Consider the following 27693-nt stretch of genomic DNA (forward strand, 5'->3'; position numbering starts at 1 on the left):
GAGGCTGGGGTGGACTGTAATGGTAAATCCCCAGCACCACTGCTGAGTTTTATTCTGCTTGCCTCTGTTGACGTACCCTCTTCTGGGTCTGATTGTTATATTTCATTTCTGTGCCTCAAAAGAGATGATGTTAGATCTTTAACAATTGTAGAGGGAAAAATCCAACTTTAACAAATATTAAGGGGGTCTCTGTTGTAGGTATACCTACAGTGCAGTGGAGCATGCTATGGAGGGGGATTAAAAAAAAAAAAAAGGGTGTGGCACCTGCCACAGAACCCAGAGATCAGAACCATCAGAACCACATTGATCAGTACCAAAGGTGGGACAGAGGAATGAATAGAAAGTTTATTTTTATATTTGGAAAAATATTTTATGTTGTGCCCCATCCTTTGGTGAGTTGAGTAATCACTAACAGACTAGAGGAAGACCAAAGTGTTTGATTTGAAAGTAGATACTTCCTTCTAAGAGTTAGTCTTCAGTACAGTTAAAAGGAGTAGGAACTAAAGTTTTTTTTTACATTTTTAGGAGCACTATACCTTATTCTCATAGCTACGTTCATTCAGTATAACATCCACAGTATGGAGGCTGTGATAGACTTTAATTAATTCCTAGGTAAAATTAGTATGCATTACAGTTTAGAGAAACAAAACACACAAACCTGCTAATCAAAATGTTCAGCTAATAGAGCTGGGGCTTTTTTTCATTAGTTGTATTGTCTCGAATTTCATCACTGAACCAGCTGGCTTCTTGTCAATTTATAGTTTGGACCTTTACATCAAACAGCAAAAAATTAATTACAGGAAAAGCAATCCCAATAGGAATTTTGTGCCTAGAGGTTTTTCACAATTAACCAGACATGAATGGTGCTGTTTACAGAGGAAATGGAAAGGAAAGAAGGAACTTGGTAGAATTTTCTAGAATCATTAATTAACTATAGCAATGTTAGTCACTTGCTTCACTGTTTTTGTTTTAAACTTATTTATTAGCCAGAGCTTTCAGTTTTTCTGGAAGCACCCAGTTCTGTTACTATAGTGAGTGCAGTGAATCATGGCATGAACTGTGAATTCTCTTACAAAATAGCCCAAGTGACAGCTTAAAAAATTACCGTCTTCCCTTCATTTGGAAATAAGTAACATTCTATGTGTTACATTAGTGATCATAGTCATAATTTAACAAGCAGAAAGATCATCCTTTGATGGTTAATGCCAAGTTACTTGCAATGCATATTTTTGACTTAGAAGTATTGTTCCTGAGTGTCACAGTCATTGCCTCTGTGTGCTAGAGTCAGTTTAAATGTGACTTTTCTAAGCTTCTTATCTGTTGAATAAAACAACTCAAGGTTTTAAAAATGCTTCCCTCAATTTAGGCGTCCACATTTTCTTTTCTTTTTTATATAGTTTAGAAACTCTTACTTTATGACCCATTCTTCTAGTTACTAATACAGTGAGTAGTTCTTACCTTTTTTAAGACTCAGACTCCCGGAGAATGTGAAGGAAACATCTCTCTCCTCAGAAACACACACAGATGAATATGCATACAACATTTTGCATGAAATATCAGGAAATCCCTAGCAATACATGAACTCCAAGTTACAAATGCTTGTTGCATTCATGGAGGAATATATACATATGTTATATATGAATGTATACATAACATTTGTATATGATTTGGAAGTATATATACATACATTATTTTTATTTTGTTAAAATACTTATTCATATTATGTGTCTACTATTCCATCAAGTTATCTGTGCTAAAACAAATCAATTACCTTTTGTGTCATCACCTGAATAAATTTAGATTTCTTATCCATCTTTATATACAGCAGCCCTTAGTTATAAGCTTATTTGGGTGGCCATATTTCACTGTACTGTCTCAAGTGCTGCCACATTTCCTAAGTAATTTGTAGACCATAGCTGAGAAGAACATTCTTAACTTGTTTTAATGGTAGTATTTTTCTTCATTAGGTTTGTGAGCTGTGAGCTAGTGTAAGATACTAACAGGCATTTTCCAGTTTTCTCTGTTCAGTCTGAGAATGGTTCACTATTATTCCAAGGTCACTTTGAAAGTCTTTCTGTGATTTGCTTCCATTTATTTTATGCTTGTGTTTACAGTTTTGGACCAAATATGAAATTTAATGTTGCGTTTGTCTACATTAAACTTAATTTGCCCCTTGTCAGCTCATTTACAACAGAGATAACATTCAAAAGCCACCCTGTAGAATGTTTTGTCTGCAATCACTAACATAATTTTTCTATCTATTTCTTTGTTGTATGCAACTTTCTCTATCTTTTGGTTTAAAAAGAAGCCTGTCCAGGAGATTTTCAGAAAATTTAAATTAGTCTCTAATAGAGATTAGTAAACAATTCTCTACTAGAATAGGGTCTTCAGTAAATCTTGAATTTTTTGGGGGCGCCTGGGTGGCGCAGTCGGTTAAGCGTCCGACTTCAGCCAGGCCACGATCTCGCGGTCTGTGAGTTCGAGCCCCGCGTCAGGCTCTGGGCTGATGGCTCAGAGCCTGGAGCCTGTTTCCGATTCTGTGTCTCCCTCTCTCTCTGCCCCTCCCCCGTTCATGCTCTGTCTCTCTCTGTCCCAAAAATAAATAAACGTTGAAAAAAAAAACTAAAAAAAAAAAATCTTGAATTTTTTTAAATGACTCTTTTTTCTAACTTAGAAATTCAATTTCATTTTCCATAATATATAAATATGCTATTGCAATTTTTTTAAAGTAGTGACTTTATACTTATAAAAGATAAATGAAGTGAAAAGTTAAAATACATAAAAAAAAATCCTAAATTGGATTATGACACCAAACATTTGTCTTGCTTTCATCTTTGTCTTTTATTTCTTCAAGTACTTAATTTGACCTCATGTAACCTGCTTTTTATTAATTGTTAATAATTTTTAATATGCTGTTAAAAAGATGAATGTTTAAAATTAACAAGTCTTAGAGCACAATAAAGTGAAATCTTAAATTCAAATGATTAAAAATACTTTTAAAGTAGAATTTTAAACATATGCACTGAAGAATATAATTGTGGGTGTGTGGTGAACATTATTTCCAGTAACAGCTTGTTAATTTGTGCCTATGTCTTCAAATAATTAGTCATGTTCAAAACCTGGGAAGTGTTTTCTCTTAGAATCATATCTGCTTTTTACCTTCTCAACAGCTATTCTGCATATTCAGTTTTGTGAGGGAAATACCAGGCAAGTGTACAGAGATGTATTTATAAAATTGCTCACATTTTATAAGAATAAAATAGTAAAAAAAAAAAAAAAAAAAAAAAAAAAGCCAAAATGACTAACATGAGGAAAATGGTTAAATAAAATTGCATTGTAGGGGCGCCTGGGTGGCGCAGTCGGTTAAGCGTCCGACTTCAGCCAGGTCACGATCTCGCGGTCCGTGAGTTCGAGCCCCGCGTCAGGCTCTGGGCTGATGGCTCGGAGCCTGGAGCCTGTTTCCGATTCTGTGTCTCCCTCTCTCTCTGCCCCTCCCCCGTTCATGCTCTGTCTCTCTCTGTCCCAAAAATAAATAAACGTTGGGAAAAAAAAAAAAAAGTCTGTAAAAATTGCATTGTATACACATAAGGAAGTACCATCCTGGAGAGATATATACTTCTTGAGATGGAGAATGCTTATATTAAAATTCAAAATAGCATAGAAGTCTATGTTTCTTCAAAACAAGTTATAGGGAGATAAGATAGATGAGAGGATGGTTATGTATATGGATATAGAGATACAGATATACAGTTATAGATATAGATATAAATGAAAATAAATAAAATATTTACTGAAAGAGAACAGTGTTATCTTAGTGTACTTGGCCTGCTATAACAAAATGCCACAGAGCCGGTAGCTTGTAAACGACAGAAATGCTTTCTGGAGCTTGGAAGTCCAAGATCAGAGTCCCAGGACGGTCAAATGAAGACCTTCTTCCCATTCTCAGACTTCTAGTTTATCCCTACCTGGTGGAAGGGGCAGTGGAGCTCTGTGGAGTCTTCTTTATAAGAAGATTAATCCTATCCAGGAGGGCTTCAGCCTCATGACCTAAACATCTTCCAAAGGCCCTACCTCCTAATACTATCACATTGAGGATTAGGATTGCAACATACAAATTTTGGGGGAACAGTAATATTCAGACCATAGCAAGTGGTTATTTTATAAGATTTTAGATTATGTGTGTGGGTGTGTGTGCAATTGTGTTTTTTTTAAAAAAAATGTGTCTATGAGTGTGTTACTTCCATAATAAAAGAAAGTATAATACTATAATAAAGTAATATTTATTGTCACATATTATGTGTCTTGTATTCCTCTAAATAATATGTATACCTTAGCTCATTGTAATTGTGCTACTCTTAAATCCTTATTTATGTTATAGATTATAAGGATGTGGATTTTCATGCTAGAACGTTAGAAGTAAATGATAATGTGATTTCACATTGTATCAGTTTTTGAATGGAATTCATAAGCCCTTAAGGCTATATCCAGTGTGTGTGTGTGTGTGTGTGTGTGTGTGTGTGTGTGTGTGTTTCTGGGGACCAGGTACTTAGCTTTTAATCAGATTATGAAATGGGTTCATACCATCCTCAGTAGTTTTGGTCAAACACCATCCCATTCTATACTGATGAAAACTATACTGCCAAGGAGGAATTCTAAGAGAGAAACTAAACCATACAGTGGAGAATTTATACTTTCACCTTCTTAGTCTACCTAAGGCAGTTGGAAAAGATAACAAGCAACAGAGGCTATAACCTGAGGTCACATTTTCTAGAAAGCTGGGGAGAAATTAGGAGATACGGGAGCCTCAAGTGTCAGTAGTGTTCCAGCTAAAGCAGAACTCTAGTTTTAGACGGTTCCTAAAATGTTAATTTTAAGTGGAATGTAACCAACTGTATACTATGTATACTTATATAGTAAATGATAAATATAGTATATAAATATATATGCTATATGTAGTATATGTGTAGTATATATACCATTATATTTTTTATATAACAACCCTATATACATATATACATATGTACATATGTACGTATATATATATGTATAACCCTTGAGAACATGTTCAGAGGTTTTACAAAATGAACAGGTAGAAATAACAAAGGAAGAAAGTAGAGAGGGGATTCCTAACATAGCCATCTGGTTTACCCCATCCGTATGGGTGTCTTAGAGCAAAATTATTTTCATACTAAATTCTGCTTTTTAAATGTCTAAAATAGTAGATAATTTAAACGTCACTAACACTTGGCTTAGGGAAATTGGTTTGTATTATTAAAAATATGAATAAAGGGGACAGCTGTGTGGCTCAGTCAATTAAGCGTCCAACTCTTTTTTTTTTTTTTTAATTTTTTTTTTCAACGTTTATTTATTTTTGGGACAGAGAGAGACAGAGCATGAACGGGGGAGGGGCAGAGAGAGAGGGAGACACAGAATCGGAAACAGGCTCCAGGCTCTGAGCCATCAGCTCGGAGCCCGATGCGGGGCTCGAACTCACGGACCGCGAGATCGTGACCTGGCTGAAGTCGGACGCTTAACCGACTGCGCCATCCAGGCGCCCCAAAGCGTCCAACTCTTAATCTTAACTCAGGTCTTGATCTCAGAGTCCTGAGTTCAAACCCCACATTGGGCTCCATGCTGGGCATAAAGCCTACTTAAAAAAAAAAAAATGAATAATTGCATCAGTGTAGAATTTCAGTACTTTAAAGAAAGGAATAAGTTTGTACCATGAAAAATAAGAGGAGTCAACTAACTAGTTGCCTGTTGAATTCATCCTAGTTACTTGTATGTCTGCTGTAGAGTAGGGTGAATCAGTTCCCTCACTTAGATTTTAGCTTTATTATAACTCTCATGTATTGCCCTTTATGTAATTCTTTGCTGAGCAGCATCAGTAATGCGCAGACGTGTGTAACATGAAAGCTTCTGTACATTAGAAGCTGATAACTGCCAGACCCTGTGCCCGGCACCTCATTTACCATGTTTGAATCATAAAAGAGTGTTTATGAAACATATTATCCTATTTTACAAACGAGTAAACTGAGCACTGGAGAGATTAGATTGCCTACATTCATATACAAGCGACTCACTAGAATTAAAACACAAGTCTTGCTGTGTCCATGGGCATCATAATGCATAACTTTTACTTAGACATGTAAAGAACTTTCAAATCTCTACCCTGTTCTCCTTCAGGTGTGGCCTTTAGCCCACCTCCTTTCAGTACAGGGAGGTTGAAGAAAATGTAGATTCCTGTCTGGGATTGTGCCTAAAGGTAATAAATCAGGTACTGAATGTTCATCTGGAGGATGGACATTTTTAATAAGCTTCCTTGGAATCTATAAACCTCCTCTGGAGCATACTATAGATGGAAAAGCACAGCCTTCCATTATTTTATTCCTATACCAAATGGATGGTAATATAGCAAATTCTGGGTTGGTTTATTTTTTTGTTTGTTTGGTTTGTTTTGTTTTGTGGTTTGTTTTGTTTTTTTAGTGTTTCTTCGTTTATAGCATTTGTCACTGACCATCCTTTTTGAAACTCTTCTTAGCCTTTGATATATTTCTTTGGATGTCCCTCTTACTTTGGTAACCATTGTTCCTCAGTCTTTTCTAATTAATCTTCTGCTGGCAGTTCCTTAGGATGCTGTCCACGGGCCTTTTTCCTTTTGTGTATATATCTACTGTCTCTTAGTGAGGCCTTAACAAATTACTCTTGGTCCTCACCCCCAATTCTCTCCTGAATTTCAGTACCTTATTTTTATCAATGTTATTATATATCCACGGATGCCTGTGTATTCTTCAGTTCTTAAATTTAGCATGCCAAAAAACTCATTATCTCCTTCCCACACACTTCCTTTGTCACCATTTTTCTCTAGTGCGGTTAATGCTGGCACTACTCAGTCAACCGAGCTTGGAACTTTAAAACCACCCTTAGAGTTCCCTTTTCTTTACAACCTGCATTGATCAGGCAGTCATCAAATCCTGTTATTTTCTACCTCGTAAATGTCATTAGTGTTTTTGTTTGTTTCCTTTTGTTTTGTTTGGGTACAGTTGACACACAATGTTACATTAGCTTCAGGTGTTATAGTGATTGACAAATGTATACATTATGCTCTGCTCACCACAAGCTTAGCTATCATCTGTTACCATGCAACACTATTAGAGTATCATTGGCTATGTTTCTTATGCTGTACCTTTTATTCCTGTGATTTTTTTCATTCCACATCTGGAAGCCTTTATCTCCTATTCCAGCCACCTATTTTGGCCACTATGCCCCAGCAATCTTTAGTTTATTTACTGTATTTCCAAGGCTGATTCCGCTTTTTGTTGATTTGAGGGTTTTTTGTTTATTTTGTTTTGTTTTTTACATTCCACTTATGAGTGAAATCATATGGTATTTGCCTTCTGCAGTTGGATTTGTTTCACTTAGCATAACACCGTCTAGGTCTATCCATGTTGTTACAAATAGCACAACCTCTTCCTTTTTATGGCTGCATAATATTCCTATACTTTATACACACACACATACATACACACACCACATCTTTCTTATCCATTCATATATCAGTGGACACTTAGGTTGCTTCCTTTTCTAGGGTATTATAAATAATGCTGCAATACACATAGGGTGCATATATCTTTTGGAATTAGTGTTTTTGTGATCCCTGAATAAATATCCAGTAGTGGAATTATGGGATCATATAGTATAATTCTACTTTTCCATACTGTTTTTTACAGTACCTGTACCAATTTACATTCCCATCAACAGTGTACATGAAATGAATTTGAATCATTCTTTTCCTTCTTCCTGCTGCCTCTTGTCATCTCTTACCTTATATTTTGGATTCCATGTTAGTTTTTGTACTATTCAACTATCCCCAATATCCAGTGTCTTTTTTCACACCGTCAAGGTATTTTAATAATAAATGCATTTGGACTCCTCATTCCCCAACTTAGAAAATAGCCTTTAGTTCCCTATTGCCTGTAATGTAAGGTCCAAATTTTATGAGGCCTGTCCTAATCTAACCTAATCCTGTCTGTCCCACTTCTCCCCGCCACTAACCCTGTTTCATGGCTAGACCAACTCTTCACTACATCTCACCTTCTCGCTCCAATGCATCTGTGCATGGCATTCCATTAGCTTGGAATCTGTCCATGTAGGAGAGGTTGGTCATTCTTTGCACTGTATTTCCCTGGTATTTATTTCTGACAATATGGTGGAGTTAAGAGTCAAGTATGTTAAGTATGGTGCTGACACCAGACTGTCTGGGTTCATAGGTCCCTCTACTTAATAACTTTCTATGCTGTAGTTTCCTTACTTATAAACTTGGGACAGTAATACTACCTACTTTAGTGTTGTTGAAGATGGAATGAATTAATTCATGTGCAATGCATGTGCCTGACAGATAATAAGAGACATTAAGCATTTGCTGCTGCCTCTGTGTGATAATCATGTTGGCAATGATGTAAAAGTCTCCCCCAGAAAAGGCTAAAGGAATTGCTGATTAATATGGTAGTCAACCCAGAGATCACGGCCATACCAAAGTAAAAGTATTGTGCCTATAGAAAGGCTGGATCCAATATGTAGGCTACTAAACTTTAGCTACATCTTGTCATTTCTAGTCTTTCCAAAGTTCTCCACTAGTTGAAATCTCACTAGTACTTAGACATCTAATTTCCCCCAGGCTGGCAGTATCTTCCTTATCAGTAAAGAATGTGCTCTACTACAATTCTGAAGGTGCATGAGTTTGCCAACTAAATGGATGATCAAGCAGGTACCCCATGGACTCCTGTGAATCAGGCTCCAGACCTAAGCAGGACTCCTAAGCGCGGCAGAGGAAAATTCCTTATGTCACTTGAAGATATCCTACAGTAAATATAGACCCATAGAATCAGAAATCCAGTTCCCTCCTCTTCACATAGCAGGCAAAATAGTAAGAAATATTTAGACTGAAATGCTAGAATTCAGCAAAATGTTTATAGACACTTTGTTATGAAACTGCTATAGATATATTTGTTTGGATATTATTTTTATTCTAATGACTTTGGTCTCAAACAGTTAAATGTAAATTGCAGCATTTCTTAGCAGAGGTTACCATTTTTTTTTAAATTTTTTTTTTAACGTTTATTTATTTTTGAGACAGAGAGAGACAGAGCATGAACGGGGGAGGGGCAAAGAGAGAGGGAGACACAGAATCGGAAGCAGGCTCCAGGCTCTGACCCATCAGCCCAGAGCCCCACGCGGGGCTCGAACTCACGGACCGCGAGATCGTGACCTGAGCTGAAGTCGGACGCTTAACCGACTGAGCCACCCAGGCGCCCCGAAGTTACCATTTTAAAGCAAGTCTACAGTAAATCATTTTGAATTGCATCCTAGTTTCCTAGTTTTTACTTATTGGAATATCATTGTATTAGTTTCATTAAAGTAGGACACTCGTATTGGCTATAGTACTTTCTAACACAAAGGAGAAACTTGTGACTCAGAAAATTGCAGCATTAAAGTGGCAAATGAAAGTAAATTTTGGAAAGTAGTATTTAATTTTTAAGGGAAAAAAACTGTAAAGTAGAAATCCACCTTGGGGAAAACAATAAGGGCCAATCTATTAGACAACCAATATCTAAATTCAATTTTGAGAATGAAGAATATGTGGGTGTTACTATTATATTTCATTTTTCAAGTGTATTGACTTTCTGGTTCTCATCATTATAGTGAGAAATAATATTTAAATAGTTCTAAATCAAGTGTCCTAGGTAAGCACATGCATACACACACACACACACATACACACACACACATGCAGTTGAAATTAAAGATATACATCTAATGGTAACACATGGATCTGAGAAAGAAATAAGGAAAAATGAATAAAAGAGTGAAGACTTGGGTTTCTACGGCACCTGAAGTTTAAAACGTACTTGCCTAATGTGGAGATGAGGTAGAAAGCACCTCATTAAAACCTTTGGATTTTAATCAGAACTAACTTGTAATAGTTGTTTTTTGTACTTATTATCTGTGCGAGCTTGGGCAATTCTCTGAACTGTCCAACGCTCTGGATTTCTCATCTGTGAGATGGATATAACAAAGATTCCCACTGAGAATCAAAATATAATGTGCCTCCAAAGCCTTTGGAAATTGTAAAGCATTGTACAGATTACAGAAATTATGGAAACAGATTTTTGAAGTTACTCAGAGCTAGTGGGTTTATTTCAGAGATGAAATAAGTATGATAGAGATAACTGGTCTCAGTTTTGCGTGACGAAAAGGTATGTTACAAAGGTTGCAAGAGCTATGTGGCCGGACTAACGCCAGACCCTGAAATTCTGGGTCTAGATGCGGTCGGTACCCTTTGTGCTGCCCTGTGCTGTCTTTGAAGCAGGGTTGTACATCCTTCACAGGGTGCAGCTATAGTAAATTATAACCTACACTGATTTTAAGGACTTTAACAGATATAATTATTTAGTCACCTTAGAAGAAATGCTAATATTACTGGGTGAGGCTTATATGTGTTCTTCCACACAGGTAATGAATTTGGCCATCCTGAATGGTTAGACTTCCCAAGAAAAGGAAATAATGAGAGCTACCATTATGCCAGAAGGCAGTTTCATTTAACTGATGATGACCTCCTTCGCTATAAGTTCCTAAATAACTTTGACAGGGATATGAATAAATTGGAAGAAAGATGTGGTTGGCTTTCAGCTCCACAGGTAAGCTCTTTATTCTAAATGTTATGTTTTAGTCACCAATGTTGTACATGCTTGGAATGGCAATCGATTTAAATCTATATGCAGATCTTTTAAACAGCACTTTATTATTCAGTGTGTAGTGCCCTGTAACATACTTCAGGTTGTCAAAACATGTCATTGAAGTCTCTCCGATAGATAATGAAAATCTTAAACATAATGCCTGTTTACTCTCCTGTTTAGTTTGTTGCTGTTTAAATTTCGTAATTTTTATTTCATTTGGTTAAAATAAATGACAAAAGCTCGGCATGGAGTCCATTTTGGAAATTGCTGTAGAAACATCTTAATTGTTTTGACTGTTTTTCTTTATATAAATAATTTTGCTGTCATAAAGAGACTACTCGGACAACATGTAGATTTCTTTATTTTTCCCCCCGCCCCTCCTTCCTTTACTGCTCTAACTTGTCATCTCACTAGATGCCATTACACCTGCATGCTGTTTTGTATTTTTCATGAGCTTGATTCTCCTCTGGAATTAAAGTCCCCGTTTTCAATAAGTTTTAGAAAATGTAATTAACAGGTGCAAATTTTATACAGGCTTTTTTCCCTTGCAAAAATTAGCATATAGTATGTGTTACTTATAATCCATTTACTTTTTACTGGTGCTGTTTGAAATTACTGTTGATGTGTTTTTACTTTGGTGTCTATGATTTTTTTTTTTAATGGTTGAACAGAGGTACTTATATATTCACTAAGATTGGCTACATGACACGAATGCCCTAATCGCATTTATTAGTAATGCAATTTCCAAAAGAGAGAGCAAAATGATGCTCCTTTTCAACAGGAACAATGTTGAATACCAAAAGGCATGCTGTTTACTCTAGAGTCTTAGTTCACATTGCTAAATTACCAAGAGTGGCTCTGCTGATATGCATGGAAATAAGTCCTTTCAAAGCTGGAGCTGCAAGGGGGTGGTGTTGAAAAAGCAAAGGCTTCTCACTGCCTACTGAAAACATGATGTATAACATGGGAGACCTTGTAGATATAATTTCTTTTTAGACCTTCTCTTTTATTAGAAAAAAAAGAGATACACTGTAAAGAACATTATGTTGCCATTGAATCTGACAAAGGTGGGCAATAATGTAAAGTTTTTAAGATAACTACAACTTCAGAAATCTCAGTACAATAACAATGTTACATTTTATTTTAAAATGTAATTTTGTGTAGCTTAAGTCATTAGTCTGGAGACTAAAAGTCTGAAAGAAAATTCACTTGTAAACAGATCCAGCATGCGTACGAGCGTGTGTGCACGTGCGCGTGCGCACACACACACACACATACACACACACACACATTTTACATGTAGCATACATACTGTGTTCTTAAAACCTGAGCCACAATGTTAATCATCTATGCTTTGTTTGAAGTTGACTATAGCTAGTGAGATTTTTATACTTTAAGCCATTTTTGAGACTATCATTACAGTTTTTTGTGTAGCTTAAGTCATTAGTCTGGAGACTAAAAGTCTGAAAGAAAATTCACTTGTAAACAGATCCAGCATGCGTACGAGCGTGTGTGCACGTGCGCGTGCGCACACACACACACACACATACACACACACACACATTTTACATGTAGCATACATACTGTGTTCTTAAAACCTGAGCCACAATGTTAATCATCTATGCTTTGTTTGAAGTTGTCTATAGCTAGTGAGATTTTTATACTTTAAGCCATTTTTGAGACTATCATTACAGTTTGATATGACACTATTGCAACATGTTAAAAAACATAATGGACTGGCATTTTCACTTGTTGACTTAATAGCTAACAGGGCTATCAATAAAGACCAAAACACTTTTTAATACATAATCTGCTTATAACAGCATCTAGGTATTATTTAGATGTGATGTATGTGTTAATTCTTGCAGGCCTATGTGAGTGAAAAGCACGAAGGCAATAAGATCATCGCTTTTGAGAGAGCAGGCCTTGTTTTTATTTTCAACTTTCATCCAAGCAAGAGCTACACTGATTACCGAGTTGGAACAACATTGCCAGGAAAATATCCTTTTTGTTGCCAGTGAATGTTACTGTCTGCTTTCAATTATTTATTACATCATAGAAACTAAGAAAGACTAATGCTGATCTTGGTGACAGTAGCTCTCAGTTCCTCTTTTGAAAAATGAGGAACTTGAAATAGTTGATTGGTAAATCTTTGCTCAGCTCTGTTATGCTGAATCAATCCTAAGCTTCATCCTGGTTCTAAAAAGTATGATTCTGAACATTTTTTTTTAAATGATATTTTGATCCCATATGCACTTCAGGAGATGACTGTAGTTTTTCTCTAGGAAAATATTTTGTAAGTTGCCTTTGAGAATCATCTCCTTTCCCCTTCTCCACCGAGGATGGAGACGATAGCTGTAAAGATGGCTTCCTTCCCTTTTCTCTTTCCTGTCTCCTCCAATGCAGGACATAGCTCACTTTTGAAGGCCTGAAAAAGTGAGGAACCAGGGCATAGGAGTGTGAGCAAAGGAAATGACAGAGAGAATGTTTCTGATGTTCATTTAGTCATTCATGTATTCATTTCCCAGATATTTGCTGAGTGTCTGCTTATTGAACACTGGTGTGTCAGCGCTTTGCTAGGTCCTGTAAATACAGGAATTCTCCTGGCAGATACACTCACTGCCCTTACGGAGCTTTTAAACTAGTGAAGAATAAAAATGTTAGGAATTTTAAGTGTGGTAAATGTTGCAAAAGGGAAAGTGCAGTGTATTTTAAGGACATTATGATTTACCAGATCCATGAAAAAAAAAAAAAAAAAAGATTCAGGACCTCGCAACAACCCAACACAAATTTTGAAGCAGGCAGTGTAAATAGCGTTCTTCTTCCCTGAAGTCCTACCAGTGATCACCATCCGCCACCTGAGCAGGTGCCTGGTGCCACCATGAAGACCGATGTGTCAGGGTATCTCTAGCTACAGTATAAGAAACTCCCTATTCAGTTGACTCGAACGGTCAGGAAGATGTATTTGGCCACATAATAAGCCCTGAGGTAGTGTGACCCCTGCACTGTGACAATATCACGAAGTTCCCTGGTTCATTCTTTCTTTTTGCTTTCAACTCTCAAGGTGCCAGGTTCACAGGGTGGTACCTGCTATAGTTATAAGACAACAGCTATGGTTCCAAACGTAACCTTCAGACACAACATAAGGGAAATAGATTTTTTTTCCTCTTTTTAAGAATGAAGTCACTTTAGGAAACTTTCTTTTATTTTCTGTTGACCAGAATTCAGTCTCACATCCTCAAAGACATTTCTAGGAGGTAGAATTATATCACCATAACTGGCTTATTGATCAAGAGAACTACCTTGGGTTTCCAGGAAGTAGAAAGTGGACTCGGGAAGTAGGATTCTGGAAGTGAAGTGGTTACCCAGACAGACCATTTCTCCAACAGTAAAGAACAGGACAGTGCTATCTAGTTAAGTAGCCCACAGCAGTTACCACTACCCTGTGATATTCCGTGACATTGAGTGTGGTGAGCGATGGTTCCCTGCCCTTTTCCTTCCCAGCAGAGCACAGTTCCACATGACTTCAGAGCATAGGAGAGATGGCTGAGGCTGTGACTACTAGCCCAAATGTGCCCCAGTTAACATATAAAATGCTCCCATCAATGTGATGGGATTACCTGCACTGAAGAATAGCTATACTGTTCCAAGAAGCAAATGTACTCACCATTTCTGTAAAGAAATGCAAATAAATACTAGATGTATAGCAACTCATAACATGACCCTTCTCAGCCCCAAACTGCTAATGCCCTACACTAAATCTTTCTATACCTGAAAATGTGATATAATAAAAATACAGTCAAAATATAATTTTTATAATCAAACCAAAATACATTTACAATTTACAGTACACTTGGGATCTACTGCAGCCTTTGTTAAGCAACTGTCCTTGACCCTAAGCCAGTGGGGGAGAAGAGATGTATGAAAACAAACTAGGTTGTAAGGCATAATGCAGTAAATGAGAAGGGACTGGGAAGGTTCCATGGGAGAACAGGAGATAAGTAAAAGAAAAAAGAAAGAGTATGAGAGAGAAATTGATAGATGGATTGACTCATTTAAGGAAAAGACTGTTAAGCCTGGACATTGAGAAAAGGATAAAATTGTAGAAAATTGTAGAAAAAAAGTAAGGGAGGCCATCTCAGCTGTTGGAAATCATAGAACATGCTTAATGAATAGCACAATGAATTAATTGGAGAATGATGACCTTAAAAAGGAATACTAAAAGATAAAGCCGAAAAGATAGATTGAGATCACCTAATAGAAGATTTCAGTGCCATATTAATTAGTTTAGACTTTTTTCCATAGTTTCATAGTGAGTCACTGAAGGTTTTTGAGCTGGGGAACTACTTGATAAGAATGTATGCTTTAGGAAAAGTTCTCATGTACCCAGTGTGTAAGAGAGCTTTCTTGAGGAAACAGATTGGAAGTACAGATATTAATTATGAGAAATTACAGTACATGTAAAAGATAATTAGGGCATGAGCTGAAGGAATGACAATAGGATAGAACTGCTTTCTTGTGAAAGAACTCAGCAGTTGTTTGGACTTGGGATGTAGAAGAGAAAATATAAGGTTTCATTTTGAACAAGGGGAAGAATGGTAGTGGTATAATTATTTAGGATAGCAAAGCAAGGTGGAGTAACCAGTTAGGGGAATAGAAAATATAAGTTTAGGGGCACCTGGCTGGCTCAGTCAGTAGAGCATGTGACTCTTGATCTAGGTGTTGGGAGTTCAAACCCCATATTGGGCACAGAGCTTACTTAAAAAATACATATATGTGTATGTAAAATATAAGTTTTCATTTGGGATTTTAATAAATGGAGGTACATAGAATTTCAATGATGTTTAGAAGAATTTCAATGATGATGTTTAGAATTCTGGAATTCTGGAATATATGTTTTGGTTTTTGCCTCTAACCTGTTAATGGGGAAGACAACAGTTCTCTGTTACTAATGTTACGATCATACCGTCTTCCATCAGCAGCAGATACATCTATGCTTTCTTTCAGCTCTTATTGTTTCAAGCTTAGCTTTAAGAGTTCTCTTTATTATCCTTAGCATTTTACAAGTCTCATTTTTTTTTCGGTCTTTCATCTTTCTGACTTTAGTCCTATACCTTTAAAAGGCATTGTAGCTCAGCATTCTAGAATCATTTCAGATATGGAAAGTACAAAAAAAAAATTAGGATTTCTATGCTGTGTTTTCTGACTTTGCCGAATTGTCCTGTGCCATCGGTATTTCCAACTCCTGAGCCAGTGAATTGAATACAGATTTTCACTGTGAAGAATTCACAGTGGCAAGATTGGCTATATTAATCAAGTCAAGAAATTCATCAAATTTTTAATTCCCTGCAAAGTAGGATTTGGTGCCAGAACAAACTTAAAGTTTCTAAAGACATCATTTGAACTTTTTCTGTCACTGTGAAATATAAACCACGAATAGGTAACATGTCTGAATTCTTGAGCAAGTTCCATTTTTTGAACCTGTATATCCTGTGTGTCTATCAAATAGCAAGACATCAACTTTCACTCAAATCTGTAGAAATAGGTGGTGACTGTCTTCCCAAGAAACTGTTGTAAGGTGAACTATTTTGGGGACAATGCCAGGCAAAGTAGAAGAAACACTATAAGGATGCCCTTAACTATCACTTCAGAATAAGATGATACATTTCGGAAAGCTAAAAGAGAAGTCTGATGTGTATCACTAAGATTTTGAAATGTGGTCTTAATGGTACTGCTAAGGGACATAGTAATGTTTCTGCAAAAGGAATCTATAGCTGTATTCCAGAAAATTAAAAACAAAACAAAACAAAAAACCAGTGAATACACTTTGCTTATACACTGTCTCACATTGGTCTCTTAACCACCAACATTCTTTAATTAGTAAATAGCAATGCGGGTGATGCAGAACTCATATCTAAATATACCGGACAAGTAGGCAGGTCACACATTTCATACCTAGGAAGATAAAAAACATTTACTTAATCTGTCATATTTGCCTGCGATTTAATATTGTTTAGCTGTAGAGAAAGAAAGAAGAAAAAAAAAACATAATGTCATTAATATTATCAGAATCATTATTGTCTTTCATCACATTTCTTCACTTAGAATGTCATCAAATCAGCATTGAATCAAAAGGAAAACTGCTAAGCCCCCAAGGACAAACTGTTCTTTCTAATCCATTTTGAATAACACAAATGATGATACCACATTTTGAGTGATATGAAGGAGTGGATGCTAGGGGACCTCTTTTGAGGACCTTGTGTTTGCTGGCCATTTTTTAAAAAGTTGTTTATGTTTTTTAAATGTTTATTTATTTATTTATTTGAGAGAGAGAGAAAGAGTGAGAGAGAGGGCACACAAGAAGGAGAGGGGCAGAGAGAGAATCCCAAACAGGTTCCACACTCTCAGCACAAAGCCCAGTGCAGGCCTTGAACCCATGAACTGTGAGATCACGACCTGAGCCAAAATCAAGAGTGGGGTGCGTAACGACTGAGCCACTCAGGTGCCCTACCTGGGCATTTTTAATAAGTATCCAGTTTCGTATTCCCAGCAGCTCTGTGAGGTAGGTTATGTTAGCCTCGTATGACAGGTCAGTAAAGTTAGGCCCTTAAGTAACTGCCTAATTTCCCTCCGGCCCCCAGCTGATAAAGGTTGAGCAGTGTACTGCCAAGCTCATGTCCTTTCTACTATGCCATGGTGCCTCTTTCAGTTCATGGGTGCCTACGTGTGGTTAGGGGCGGTAGCAATAGTGGTATTTGCCAACGATGACTTATTTCTAGAATGCTTGAAATAATTTACATATAGTTCTATGGGGCAGTAGGTAGCATGAGAAAATTATACACAAATTCACAGCATAGGCAAGCTTCTCTATCTTCAACTAACTTCCCTCAGCATCCCGCCATCACCCCCAAAGGTTCTTTCCCAGAAATTCTTCCTCATAACCCCTGAGTAACATGTACATACTGCAGTCGAGGGAATTTTTCTGTATTCTCAAGTAGAATATGAATGTGTCCTCATTCCATGTCCAAAGCCAAACAAACTCCTTCAAGGCATCACATCAATTTAAGGTTATTGTATAACATTCAGAGTCAACTTGAAGCCTCCACACCTTATTTGTAATGTGTGTGTCTTGGGATGTGCAGATTCACACTGTTCCGAGAGCATGAACAACACTAAAATAAAATGTTTTTAAATTATTTGTCACCATGCTGAGACGGGGGCGGAAACAATAGTGTATGGGCGGCCTCCTTTCCACATGGCGCTTTAAACTGTTACAATCCTGAAATGTTAAGAGGAGTGATCATGAAGTATGGCTTGTGAAAAACATGTGAATCCCAGCCAAAAATATTTAAAGCGAAGGGAACAGATGAGTAAATAGTTGAAGCTGACCCGAGATCTTTGAAATATTTTCATTAAACTGCCGCAAGATGTACTTTTTAAGATGTAAATTCAGACTCTGACATTTGCAACCTGTACACAGAGTTTCTAATGAGCAAATAAGGTCACTTGGATGATTCACTGGAGTGTGATTGCTGAAGGCAGAGAGGTTGCTGTGCGTTGCTTAGTTTACAGAAGCCTTTGAAGCATGGTTATGTAACACTGTGCTTAATAGAAGCTATGCTTTATGCTACAAACAAAAACAAAGGACTTAATTTTGGATTAGCTAAATGTCACATTCCATCAAGAATTTATATATAAAGGTTAATTTCTGGACCAAAAAATAAGAGCATCTCAACCTGGTTTTCCAGGTTATATATGTTTTGGTTAAAAAAAAGAAAAACGTGTTAAAATATACAAAGTTTTCTCATAAAAGATCTACAACAATGACTTTGAACAGATGTAAGCATGTTTCTTTTCTGTGTGTGTGTATGTGTGTTTTTACTCTATACTACAATTTAATGATGCTATTTTTTATGTGAGCAGAGATAATCCTACTAACAATTTCATATTTAATATAGGTCCTACTTTTGTTTTTATAGCTTCAAAGTGAGTGTACATTCATTGCCAGGTTAGCCCTCTTTAGTTTCAAGATGATAGTAATACGTTTAAACATTATCTAGAGGTCCTTTTGATCATTTTTTATTGTTAAACACTGTCCAACAGTCCCTGTGATTTAGTGATAATGACAGATGCATATCCCCACCTCCACTGGCAATAAAGAGCCTATGATTTAGCATCATTTTTCTACCCAGGAATTTAAGATGCATCACAGAGTAAGAAAATATTTTGCATGATTAAAATATTGCCACTGCTGTAACAATTTTAGATTGGCTTAATATATATTCATAAGACTATAGGCAGTAATGAATAATGAGCAGGCCCTTAAAACACAAATGGTTTTAAGTGTGTTTTTTTGTCTTTTCTTTCTTTCTTTTTTTTCTTTTTCTTTTTTTTTTTTTTTTTCTTAAATGTCTGAGTGCTATGTAGCATCTCACTCAGTGCTCTGAGATATTCAACAGCATTTCTGGCATTTTTTGTTTAATAGTTCAGTTGTGCGGGAATGGTCTCCTCTGGTTCCAGAAATTCATCTAACAATAGCTCAGTCAAGATTTCTGTCCTCTATTTCTTGTCCATTTGTGGGGGAGAAAGAAATCAAAAACATTGTTATAACCTTTAAAAACAATACATACTTACCTAATAATTGTATTGCTAATGGGCAGAAAAACATGTGTGCCCAGGTTGATTATTGTTACTAATCTGTAAAAAAAGGTACTAGTATGTGGAAATTGATGACAAGATACATGTAAGACTAAGAGTTTTACCCCCACATTAGCAATTATATCTTTAGCTAAAACGTATTAGGTACTCGGAGCGCCTGGATGACTCAGGTAGTTAAGCCCCTAACTCTTGGTTTCGACTCAGGTCATATTATCTGACAGTTTGTGGGGTAGAGCCCCACATTGGCCTCTGTGCTGACAGCACAGAGCCTGCTTGAGATTCTCTCTCTCCCCTTTCTCTCTGTTCCTATCCCGCTCGTGTTCTCTGTCTCTCAAAATAAATAAACTTACAGAAATGCTTTAAGTTTTTTTGAAAATGTATTGGGTACACATAAAGCTAAATTTTTGTTGGATGGATGGATAATGATGAGTAGAAGGATGGGCAGACAGAAGTGGATGGCTGGATGGGTGTTGGATAGCTGGGTGGATGGACAGACATATGGATGAATGGATAGATGGATGGATGGAAGATAACAGCTACCTAATAGCAAAAGAACCCCTGGAGTTCTTTAATTAAATAATTAAAACATGAAAGTTAACTAGAATTTATTGCTTTTCCCTTAAAGTAGATATTAAATGGTATAAAGGGAAACTTGATCAAATATTGTCAAGAAGATACATCATGATTTTGTAATATTCAAAATTAACACACTAGAGTATATTGTCCGAATATTTGCTGAACAGACTTTCATAATAAGATCTACCCTCCCTTATAAACTTCCTATGTACAGTGCACTTTGCAAATACTTTACACTTATTATCTCACTTAGTAAACCTTTTCCTTTCATAGGGAACAGCATTGCAACCATAGAAGGAGAAAATCTAAAAAGAAAAGATTGGCCTGAAAAATTCCATGTCTAACCTTTCTTTTAAAATAGTCCTCGGGGCGCCTGGGTGGTGCAGTCGGTTAAGCGTCCGACTTCAGCCAGGTCACGATCTCGCGGTCCGTGAGTTCGAGCCCCGCGTTGGGCTCTGAGCTGATGGCTCAGAGCCTGGAGCCTGTTTCCGATTCTGTGTCTCCCTCTCTCTCTGCCCCTCCCCCGTTCATGCTCTGTCTCTCTCTGTCCCAAAAATAAATAAACGTTGAAAAAAAAAATAGTCCTGTATTTAAGTAGTCCAAAACAGATGGTTCTCTACTACTTAAAAAAAAAAAAAAAAAAAAAAAAAAAAAAAAAAAAAAGTTGTATAATTGTATTCATCACCTTTCTTTATATCTGATGCCAGTTTTTTTTTTTTTTAAGAGAACATCCTGTGTCTAAAATAAATTTCTAATACTGAATTTTAAATTACGTTTTCCTTCTGGATCTCAGTAGAAATTAGCTTTTTTGCTTTTGTTTTTGTTTGTTTGTTTGTTTGTTTGTTTGTTTTTCAGTAAAATATCTCCTGTATGCCAGAATGCTGTTTAGATCTTATATAAGTGAGGTATTTTCATTTTCATCATTTTCTGTTAAGCTGTTCTAACTGAGAATCTCACAGGATCAAGTTGAATAGTCAGTGTTTCATTTATACGTGAAAATGCTACCTGAATACTCCAGAAGGTTCTTAAAATTAAACCATGATACAATTACTGGGTCACTACAATTAATGTACTTATTAAATATATGGATGCCACAACCAAAAGAAGAGTTTCTGCTTCTCCAGAGAAGGGTGGCAAAAGTAGAGCTATACACCGTGTGTTCTTGGAAACAGTGGCTTCAGTTATAACCATGTGTAAAAACCATTTCTAATTCTATTAATATAGTATTGGTTGGCCGAATGGTGGGAACATATCTCAATGATTCCTATTATGTATGTGAGGTTTATTTGTGAAATTAATTGATTCTTTTTGGTTGCTATACGGTATTAATTATTGAATAAGGAAAATATTCTTTAGACGTTACTGAGAATAATTATTTAATTGATGTATAACTTAATGAAATGCAATCATATTACCTTTTACTGGTGCACAATAAGTGTTTCATTACAGGAACATTAAGACAGAAAATTATTTTGTCTGTAAAATTATAAATGTTCCTGTATTTTTTTTTCTCCATCAGTTTATATTTAGAGATAGTCAATTATTTTCCCTTTAGTACCTTCCCTTTCAACACTCTGTCTTTCTTCCTAGCTAAGGAAAACATGAAAAATATGTTTGTCTGATGGTAGCCCTCTTTTCTGATTCTGAAACATTATTTTCTTTAGTTTGTTCTCTTACTGTAACATTTTTATCTCCCAATGGCTCAGTAGTTGTATTTCCAGTTCTTATATTTGCAGATGTAGAGAAATTTGTTCTCATTACTAGAATAGTGGTTAAAACCTTGTGCTCTGAAGGTAGAATAAGACTGTCTAAGCATTCAAGTTCTCCCTGCAGCTTATTCGTGTTATGAAAGTAACCTCACTGTTTCTTGGTTTCCTCATCTTTAAAACACCTGCTTGTGGAATTATTGTCAGAATTAAATGCATTAATGCATGTGAAAGGCTTAGTGATAGTGTCCTCCACGTGCCATGAGCTCAGTGTTACCTGCTATAGCCAACATTACTGGCATCATCATTGACCTAAAAATGCATTAGAAATTTGATCATAAAAAGAAGGAAAGGTGGGGTGCCTGGGTGGCTCAGTCGGTTGAGCATCTGACTCTTGATTTCAGCTCAGGCCATGATCCCAGGGTTGTAGAATCAAGCGCTCCATCGGGCTTCTCATCAGGCTTCACATTGTGCTCCATGCTGAGTGTGGAACCTGCTTACGATTCTCTCTCTCCCTGTCCCCCACCTGTGCATATTCATTCTCTCTCTCTCTCTCTCTCTCTCTCAAATAAAATAAAATTAATTTAAAAAATTAAATGTATTTTTTTAAAAAAGGAAGGAAAGGAAAGGATGAGAGAAGTAGCTACAAATCCCCTCTGTTATCTACATTGTCACGTCCTACTTTGTTCATTTCCTGCTCCCCAGTTCACCGCCACAAGGTGATTTCTATGTTTTTACCATCCTGGAATTCAGTCTTCTCCTGGCTAAATCCTCTCCACATTCTGGCATCATTGGCTCACCTTTCTTTCCCACTCCATTTTTCCATCTGCTGCAGCATTGTCTTGATTTCCCTTTCCTCTGTACCCCCTTTGTGCTATTGTTTCCTCAGGTCCAAATCCAAGTTTTTATTTTACTTCCTTCTTTGCGCTCTTCCTTTGAAGAACTCACACACACTCAGAGCTTCAACCCTGTGAAGATGGTCCCTAATCACCCCTCCTATGCTGAGGTGTACCCTACATCGACTATAGTTCTGTGGTATTTAATGACCACTGGGAAATACCAAGCAGCATAGAAGCATAGATTTTTGAGAGGTAGAAGAAGCCTAGCATGACGTGGTTCAGCCCATTGAAATTAGATAAAATTGGGTTAGAAGATATATTTTAGGACATAGTTTCTAAATTAGTACCAAAAATTAAATCTGCATAACACTTTACAGTGTGTGAATGCTTTTATTCACCTTGACTTCTCTTATCCTCAACCTAAATATGAGCACTAGAAAGATTTATAACTTTCACAAGATCATATTCCTAGTTAAGTGAATAAATGTGATTTAAATCTACTTCCCTTAATTTCAGCAGTCTTTCATATGGGCACCAGATAATTCACTTTTTTTGTTGCCCTGTCAAAATGCCATTAAAATCAGCAAAGGGTGTCTCACTAATTACTTATAATTTTATGTTTTCTTTGCATTTCTTTGTAAGACTTAATGGTAACCCTGACTAAATGTCATTTTTCCACAGTGTTAAACTATCCTAGTTTCTAACATACTCAAACACAGATCAGTTTAAATAGGATTTTTTTTTTTAACAAATATACTCATTTTAAAAGTAAACTTTTCTAGGGGTAAAATAACTTTCTTAAGAAAAAAAAATGACTACTCATTTTTTTTTTTTTTTTATTAAACCAAGATATAAACCTAAGTATATTTCAGCTTCAAGTGCTGACTGGGAAAGTGTAGATCCTGAAGGATACTGAAGGATAAAAGGGTTTGAGGATTAAGCATCCCATAGAACAGAAGAAGACACTTACAAAGAAGTGAAGGATAAGAGGTCTGCTTTCATCAGCTTTCCTGATAATCTGTTGCTCCTGTTCTTCCCCGAGTGGTGGAAGTTATGACGTGCATGGGAGCTCCATATCACCGGCATAGGTTTACAGCATGGGAGTTCTGATTTGTTTTAGCCACGCACAAGAAACACAGTCTTGGACAGATTTAGGGAGATGAGCCTCCGTGTAGATTTATATTAGAAGCATGTAATTGTATATATTTCCTTTTCTTACCTTAATAATTTTGAATGTAGGAAATTCACTCCTGGTGACATTTTGTCTACTGGCTGCCTCAATGTACCTAAAGCGTGTACGGAATCATATTACTGCATTCGATTAACTCTCTCATGACCATAATAGTGTCATCACTTTGGAATTTTAATAATAATTGGATACTGCAAATAAAGCTCACATTTGTGAAATAACTATGAAAAAATAATTAAATCTACATAGAATTTGATTCAAAACCTGCCAGAAATTTTGTTCATTGGAATTATATAATTCATTTCCATGTCTGACTATCATACCAAAACATTTGTTATTTCATTTTGAATTGTACAAGCAAGCACTTTGCGGAAATAACTTCTCAGCTTTGCTCTTTGCTTGTATCATTTTGCATGTCTACCTGGTAAGATTAACCAATATGACTGTTTTAAAGATGATTGCAAACTACTGTATCAGATTCATTATGCCCCTGGAAAATGTATTTATTAGCAGTCACATGTGTGTGTGTTTAAAGCTGTGTCACTCATTTTTTTAGTGCCTGTGGGGAAATGTTTACTTCAAATCTTTTCCCTTACAGTCATCAATCTAGATACAGTTATGATAGTTATGGGCTGAGTGCCCAGAAGTGCTCAGGAATAACGGGGAGTGATGGGCACGTATGGGTACATGCCCACGCACACACACATGCGCACACACACGTGCACACACACACACACAGGCCTGCAGGCTTTTCTTTACAGTTTTTCTAGGGAAACTAGCTCAACCCATTCTCATTTAGTTTTCTAAAGCACTGAGTGAGCCCCAGGGTATTATGATTTTCTATTTGGTCTGAAACCTACAAGAGAAAGAGGAATATACATTAGCTACACACATAAGTTATAACTTCAAATAAAGAAAAAACGTTTACTACCGATGCTAAATAATCAGCTTTCAAATGTTGAAGTATTTTAATGTTCATACACTTTTCAGTCTTTCAGTAGCAATGGTGATAGAATGGTAGAACATATTATACCTAGATGTCTACCCTGGCCCTGCCAAATTATTTTTTATGTATTTTTTTTATGTTTTATATACAAACATACATGTATTAATGTATGTATGTATATGTATGGTTTTTGGCTAGTCATTTTAATGTTCTATGCTTAAGTTCAGTCATCTGTATAAAGAAAGCTAACCAGTCAAGTTGATAATACAGGTCTTTATATGCTGACTTTAGTAAATATGTAATCAATCATCCAGTTAAACTAACAATTATATAAAATGGCTGTCTCCAGGGCACATACCAATCACTTTAAGAATTAACTAGCTCAATCTGACATGCATTTATTTTACTATTGTGACTGCTCCAAAAAGAAGGAAATAAATCTTTTAAAATGTCCAAGTAAAACTTTGTAGATAATGAAATGGGATTGTATTAGAAGAGATATTGTACAGATCTGAAATATTAACTCTATAACACAATGAAAGAAAATCAAGGTTGGGTTTTTGTTTTTTTGTTTTTTTAATAACCAAAGTAGTATTAAATTATTTCACCAGGTTTGGCAAAAGCACTCATAGATCAAAACCCAAGGAGGATGTAAATTATATTCCAATAATGAAAAGAAAATCTAATGAAAAGAAAATCCATTCAATAAATATGTCAGGTATTAATCCAGGCCTTAGGTAGTAGGAAAGTAAGGAGAGGAGTGGGTAAAGACAGAAATCCCTTAAAGATATTGCATTTTAATAAAGAAAGGTAGAAAAATGAAATAGTTAAGCTTATAGTATATTAAAGGTTGATAATGGTATGGTGAAAAACTAGAACATGAACAGGAGGGCGAAGGGAGGTGCTAGTTTTCAGTTAGAGTATTCAGAGTAGTTTCCCAATCTTTCTCAGAAGCTTGAGGAGAACTTTTCTTTAAAAAAAAATAAAACTTCAGAGCATCAGGGTTGGTCAGTTGATTGAGCATCTGACTCTTGATTTCAGCTCAGGTCATGACTACAAGCTTCATGAGATCAAGCCCCACGTTGGGCTCGGCGCTGACAGCATGAAGCCAGCTTTGGATTCTCTCTCTCCTTCTCTGCGCCTCCCTGCTTGTGTGTGTGTGTGTGTGTGTGTGTGTGTGTGTGTGTGTCCTCTCTCTGTCTCTCAAATAAACATTTTTAAAAGCCTATAAAAATTTTTAAAAAACCTGAAAATTTAAAAAGTATCTAGTTCTCAAAGAGATTGATGTACTGTCTTGCTAATCCTTAATATTAAATTTCTATATAATAGGAAAAGTGTTAGAATTCTAGTGAGAACACAGTCAAGGGAGTAAGGGCATGAAAGTAAATGTCATTAAGGAAGAAGAGGCCAAACTGGGTGTAAAAAGTAAGATAGAGAATAAATAGACCCTCTTTACATTTTTCATCTGTTATGACATCAGTTTAAATGGTCCGGGGTCTGTAATAATAATATAAACAGCAGCTAATCATTTGAGAATCTTCCCCAACACTAGACACAATGTTAAACACTGGTTATACATTGCTTCAGTGAATCTTCTCAGCCTCTGATATGGCACCTCTGTTTTACCAATGAGAAACTGAGCCTCTAGGAAGTTCTGTAACTTTCTTAGAAACACACAAGTTAGCAATTGCCAGAATTGGGATTCGAAAGTAATTGTTGGTCCCCAAAGCATGTGGATGAACCCACCATATTTTACTCTTAAAGGATGATTTCTCCTATCCCAGTCTGTCTGCAAGGCAGCACAGATGACACTTACTTACTGCTTATAATTGTCATTATTTTTCAGGGACTTTGAAGTTTCCAATTATCTTTTCCATTTATGTATATTTCATTGGATTCCATTGAAAGCTGTATTAAGTAAGTTTGGGAAAAGGTGTTTCTTTATAGCCTAAGTCAAAATTATTTTGAGTTCAAAAGCACAATGTGTTTGTAAAAAATGTTGAATCTGCATGGTCAAAACTCATTTAGATGACAAAGTATGTGGTTATAAGGTGAATAAAAATCTTATTTTTTTTCTTTTTCAATTCTAAATAATTGCTATTGCTTCATCAAATAATTGAATTTACAAGTTCTTTGGGTAATCCTTAATGTCACAGACAAAAAGCAACAATTTTAGAGGATGGTTAGGCTAGAAGTATGGGCATATTTTTTTTCATTATTAGACTTTAACTGTGGGCATATTTTTTCATTATTATTCTTTCTTGAGTTATTGAGAAACAATGACATTTTTTATTTCAAGTTATATAATCTTCTAAGACAAATAAAAAGTTCCTAGTTAGGTCAGTCGAAGTATTCTGTAAAGTATTTAGAATAATTTTCCTGTTTGCATAGAGAGATATGTGACACACAATACTTGGTATTATCATTCAATTTGCTATTTACTGATGTATGTCATTATAAGCATGCATGCTGAAGAATAAACTAATAATTTGCATGAAAACTTATCTCAAAAAGCATAGCACTCCATTAATTAATATGGTAGATCGTATTTGAGCCCCTCATCCTTTGAGTTTGTTTTATTTGCTATTCTGCATTATACAGTTTCTAAAAATTTTACAGCCAAGGAAGTACACTTGAAGGAATTGTAGTTAATTGCAGAAACCTATTGTTGATGAAATGAGCACATCCTAAAATATACTAGAAATATATTTTGTACTTAATTAAAACATGTGGTTGTCATTTAAACTTTTAATGAAGACAGTGCTCACAAACTTGAATGCTTATGTGTAGCTCATGCATGAAGATGGTGCTTTTTACAGATACCAAAACTTTAATACGAACTAATTAGAGTTAAACAAAAAAAAGATGGTTACCTTAGAGAGATGCTGTGTTGTGGCATTTATTGTATCTTAAAATATACTTTGGTTATATTCAATAGTAAATTCCTTTATGTATTTCACATTTCTCCCTGTTTTAATTTTGTTTTAGAAATATAATCTTTGGGGATTTTTAAACTAAAGAAAAGAAAAAAAATTAAATGGAT

General features: G+C 35.9%; 1 protein-coding gene across 1 annotated transcript in view; it reads left to right on the plus strand.

The window, feature by feature from the left end:
• The window catches only part of GBE1 (1,4-alpha-glucan branching enzyme 1), a 276566-nt gene that overhangs the window by 235051 nt on the left and 13822 nt on the right, over positions 1-27693 (plus strand). Inside the window, exons 14-15 of the mRNA XM_030329746.2 lie at positions 10513-10697; positions 12605-12735. Coding sequence (XP_030185606.1) covers positions 10513-10697; positions 12605-12735 — 316 coding nt within the window. The remainder of the gene's footprint in view (positions 1-10512; positions 10698-12604; positions 12736-27693) is intronic.

This window comes from Lynx canadensis, chromosome C2 (genome assembly GCF_007474595.2).
Source record: "Lynx canadensis isolate LIC74 chromosome C2, mLynCan4.pri.v2, whole genome shotgun sequence".
Lineage (NCBI taxonomy): Eukaryota > Metazoa > Chordata > Mammalia > Carnivora > Felidae > Lynx > Lynx canadensis.